The 5,000-nt window shown below is 38.8% G+C and overlaps 2 protein-coding genes across 2 annotated transcripts in view; both read right to left on the bottom strand.

Annotated features, from left to right (window-relative positions):
- Positions 1-5,000, bottom strand: part of LOC138052247 (serine/threonine-protein kinase/endoribonuclease IRE2-like) — a 413,063-nt gene that overhangs the window by 237,716 nt on the left and 170,347 nt on the right. The gene's annotated exons all lie outside the window — the stretch shown is intronic.
- The window catches only part of LOC138052262 (quinone oxidoreductase PIG3-like), a 7,238-nt gene that overhangs the window by 1,525 nt on the left and 713 nt on the right, over positions 1-5,000 (bottom strand). The window contains exons 2-4 of the mRNA XM_068898661.1: positions 4,954-4,985; positions 3,305-3,649; positions 1,957-2,153 (exon numbers count right to left, since the gene is read on the bottom strand). Of these exons, the coding sequence (XP_068754762.1) occupies positions 1,957-2,153; positions 3,305-3,649; positions 4,954-4,985 (574 nt within the window). The remainder of the gene's footprint in view (positions 1-1,956; positions 2,154-3,304; positions 3,650-4,953; positions 4,986-5,000) is intronic.

Below are 5,000 nucleotides of genomic sequence, written 5' to 3'. Positions count from 1 at the left end.
GGAAAACCAAAAATTAACTGAAATAGAAAAATATACTGCAACCTATACAAGTTAATGATTTTAATACAACAACCGATAATCCCTTATTATAAACGGTTGTATTAGGGTGCCATTTGAATTTTTTTTTTCTTTTTTAAATATCGACTTTAAGTGTTCATTTTCTCTTTAAAAGTTTTCATTTTCTCTGAAAAAAAAAATGATAATAAATTTTTCGGAAGATCCCACTAAAACGCTCCCAAAAATGCTAGCATTACTATCGAAAAAAAGGCCGAAGAAGGGGAAATAAAAGCTTTTCAGGCTCACTGCAGTGTAAGTAAGGGGGTCTCAAAGGGATTGCGGCATTTCCGGTTAATGGCTTTACTTCGGCTTGTAGGTACGTACGTACGTAGGTCGGACAGTATGCCAATAATGCACGACGCGATAATTATAATATTGTGCGTCCGAGCCATTTCTGTGAAATAGCCGGGACCACTGAGGAATAGCTAACCATACAGATGTTTCTAGGGGAGTCTAGGATGGGTTTTGCTCGGTTTAATTAGATTCGGGACTGCGAAATTTGATTGTAGAAACGGGACCTAGAGTCCCCTAAAAGCGTCCGTGTATCGTTCGTTGGAGGCGCCAACGGTTGACATCTGTCAATCAGTAGGATTTTAATTGAAGCGTCATTTATTTTTAAAGGTACCTTTTTCGCGCTTTTGATGAGATTGCTTGTAAGCGCAAAAAAGGTACCTTTTTTGCTCTTTTGATAGGAAAGTTCCTAAACCGCAAAAAAGGTACCTTTTTCGCGCTTTTGAAGACATCGCTTCTAACCGAAAAAAGGTACCTTTTTCGCGCTTTAAAGTTTTGTTTGGTAAAGTGAGAAATGCATGAAAAGTGGACAATATTGACGTCAAAATATTTTCACTCGAAAGCTTAAAATACCCGCCTTTTTTTCTCTAAAAAGGTACCGTTTTTTTAACTTTTCACCTGATCGACTAGCATTAACAAAAAAGGTAAAAAGTTTGCATGTTGTTCTATGAAAAATAAATGCAGAAAGTTAATTTTTCTGCTCTTTTCAAGTAGAAGAGTTGATCTTTTTGTAAAAAAGCAGAATTGCCGGAACCTTTCACTGATTGGGTAGGACAGAGCGCGGTTGAGATGACAGTCGCCATAGTCCTGCTATTTATGGAAAGTCCAATGGTGGTAAATTTTGTAATGATGGGAGTGAGATGATACGTTATCAAATGAAAGCCGGGTGAATTGAATTTATCGTTAATGAAAACAAATGGGAGAGTATGACTTTTCGGTTGCTGGATACTAGAGGCACCACAAACGACATAATTATTGATAAGTTATACGCATGGATCTTCAACTCTCTTCCAGTCAGGAAGATCCTGTACGGACCTTTACGTGGAAACGGAACCAAGAAAAGACATAACGTTACTGCCTCGAGGATTTCCAACAAAGGTATTTAGAGTGTTGAATGTGGATCCAACATGTTTGACATACTTTTCGAACTATGTCATCCTTCACAATTCTAAGAATTGGGAATTGAAGGTATTAAAATATAGAAAAGGGTTGTATTGAACAATTTTTAGGGGACTGACGTTTGCCAGAAAAGGCCAAAAACTTATAATTAGCTTTTTCAGTTTTCCCACTTTTAAGTTTGTAATGTTTCCTCGAGAATTTGAATCAAGCACGAGAACGTGGGAAAATTACAAACACTACAGAACGCCTTCCAGCAAAAGTAAGCACTTAGAATTGGTCAGTATAAGTTTTCACAACAAAATTTTCAAAAATCAATTCACATTGGATTTCAATACAATGTCAGCAAAAAAACTTTTAGCTTTGCCTATACGTATACCAGTTAAGATGGCGGCTTCAACCTCCCTTAGGTATATTTCGCGCGAGTTGAATTGGCTTTGCGTCGCTTAGGGACTTGCCACAAAGATTGCTCCCTTCTGAATTGGAACTTACCGCAAGAGATCTACTCTTCAGAGTGGTGCCTATGATTGACGCTCTCTTTCTAAGCACGTTGCCGAGAAGGTTACCTGTAACGTTACCTCCCCCTAACAGACCATATACGATCCAGCGACCATCAATAGCGAGACTCTTGATGTTTTGCTCCCAAAAAGAACTGCCGACGCAATCAAGGATCACGTTTGCCCCTTGTCCTACGAAACAAAGCGTAATTCTGAAGAAATCGAAACAAAGTGTACAAGAGACTTCGTAATAACTATCTAATTCCTATCCACGATTTTGCAGATCCGAAGCTGTCTTGGATTAAATCTTTTACTCGACTTGGCAGCACTTATCAACTAAAACTCTGACTGAGGACTGTATAACTTATGTATATAACTGTTAAAATGTTTGACTAAACGTTTTCGATCTTGCGATCATCTTCAGAGTGATTAAATAGCATAAACCAACTGTTTTATAGCAGTTGGTTTATGCAATTTAATCACCTTTTACTATTTTATGTATAACTTGTATTTTTTTGTTTTAGTGGCTGCAAGAAATGACTAGTAATGTTCCGATTTAAGGAGGCTCGAACCAGTTTCATCTCTTCCAAGTGACGCTCTTATTAGAAGGATCGACACCACAACGTTGTATCATGTATTGGCAATATTGTGGTACCACGAATTATTCCTGAACAAGATGCAGTCATTATTGTGACTTAATATGTCACCGTGGCAACGGGCAAGCCCTGTAAAAACACCCTTTATTTTGTCTTTAGTTGCTTATATCTCAAAAATGAACCCGGTGAGCCCCATTTTTTATTTCTGAAAAGTAATCTCAGACTTTCTGCAGTTTTAAAAATTCCGTCGAGTGGATTAGAGCCACCTTAATTTTGTGATTTTTTTAAAGGTAGCTCTGAACCCTTTGACCGTTTTTTTTTTTTAACTTTGCCGAAAGTTTTATCTTGGCCTTCTAATCACTTTTCAGCAATAAAAAAGGGGGGGTCACCGAGTTCGTTTTTATGATATGAGCAACTAAATCCAAAATAAAGGGTGTTTTTGCTGGGCTTTCCCATTGCCAACATAACTTATTACATCACAATAATGATCACATCTTGTTTGGAAATAATAGGTGTTTCATATGGTACCATAACATTGCTGTTATGTGATACAGTGTTGTAGCGTTATTCGATCTAAACAGAGGTCTTCTAAGTGTTGTTAAATTGTGTAAGGCGTTCAACATCAACCCGCCCATGTCTCAGCTAAGGAAAATAGTCAGTATACTTTACTCCCATCCCCTTTTTGCTTTTCCTCTCTAGTGCCAGCCACTTAGGCCATGAAATGCCCAATGAAAAATAAGAAAATACCTTCACTAACACTTTCCACCCAGCTGGAGAAGTCTCCTGTTTTATAATTGAAACCTCCTCGAGCTCCAAGTGATTCTGCCTTCTTGATCTTCTCCTCAGAACCAGCAGTGACAAACGCCCTTGCTCCAGCAAGACATGACAGTTGAATCAGAGCTGTACCAACACCACTACCTCCTGCATGGATTAATACCACCTCCCCACTTTGAACTTTGCCAAGGGAGTGCAGAAGTTGGTACGCTGTCAGCCAGTTCTCAGGAATGGCTGCAGAATCTGAGAGTTTGCACGAGTCAGGTAGATGCATCACAAGACCTTCATCAACTGCTACATATTCTGCATAGCCTCCCCCTAAAAATTGTAGCGTTGGACATTTCATGCAATAATAGGCAACAGGAACAATGATTACGTGAAAACCTATCTTACAGGTTACCAACCATAACTACAGCACAACACTTTTATTTCCGGTGCAATTGGCCAAAATAGACACTGCAAAGTAACAAGGACACAAAATCTTCTAGAGCAAATGTTTTATCATTATGCACTCTCCCCCCACAGATGTCATGTCATTTAGCCTACCGGTAAATCCCTTAAGTGAGGAACATTTTTGCACAAACAGGGAACTAAATTATTATCAGTTCATTTTATACATTTGAAGTGCAGGCTACAGATGAAATAGAAAAATAATCTTCACACTCTTATGGACAATTTAAGCAATTGTCTCCTATAGACACCTGAAAATTTCAAACCCATGACCTCAGTGATGCCGGCAATGAACTACCACCTGAGCTATAAAGCCACACAGTTGGGAGCAGGTCAATTTGTTGGGCTCCTGTGTTCCGGGGAAAGGACTTGACGACAGAAATGTATATATTTGAAGTGCAGGCTATAGACAAAAGAGAGAAAGGATCCTTGCACTAATCTGGACAATTTAAGCAAAATTTGTCTCTTACAAACAACTGAAAAATTCATGTGGCTCCAACAGGATGAACAAAGAGCTCAACAAATTGACCTGCTCCCAACTGTGTGGCTTTATAGCTTTGTTCATAGAGCATTGCATCGGCATTGCAGAGGTCATGGTTCAAATCCCGTAGGAGCCACCTGAATTTCTCATGTGTCTTTAAGAGACAATTGCTTAAATTGTCCAGATAACTACGAGGATCATTCTTCTCTCTCATACTTCATTTTCTTACTAAGAACCATGCACTTGAAATATGTTACAGAGCCTAGTTCAGAAGCTCGTGACCTTGAAGCACTCTACTCTGATTTAGAGCTGGGGTTTTTTCAATTTAAAATTTTCCTTATTCGGATGTAAAGTAGCTTGTGCATTTCCCGCGCATGCAGCTTCGATCATCTCTTTATCCACATTTGGGCATAAAATTGGTTTCCTAGAATCTCCAGCTTTGTTCCAAGGAACAAGTGCATCAAACTCTTCAGCTGATCAAACTATCTTGATATTATTCTTCAGGTAAAAGTATGCAGCAGATAACATGCACTTGCTTCATGGAATACTCAGCAACAACTAAGCTTGGTATTGGCAGAACTTTAATATGCTCAGAATAATATGCTTAGATTTTGAGATTAGGAGGTTATAGTCTTGGTTTACAACTTACTGCTTGTCTCTAATTTAGAAGTGGGGTTACCCTGACACTAACCTCCCAACAATGCCATAACTCCGTCACCCTTCCTGCAAAAAGCACAA

Source organism: Montipora capricornis, chromosome 6, assembly GCF_036669925.1.
Source record: "Montipora capricornis isolate CH-2021 chromosome 6, ASM3666992v2, whole genome shotgun sequence".
In the NCBI taxonomy this organism is placed as follows: domain Eukaryota; kingdom Metazoa; phylum Cnidaria; class Anthozoa; order Scleractinia; family Acroporidae; genus Montipora; species Montipora capricornis.
Note: the sequence above shows the minus strand (reverse complement) of the source record. Positions and strands in the feature narration are given on the sequence as shown.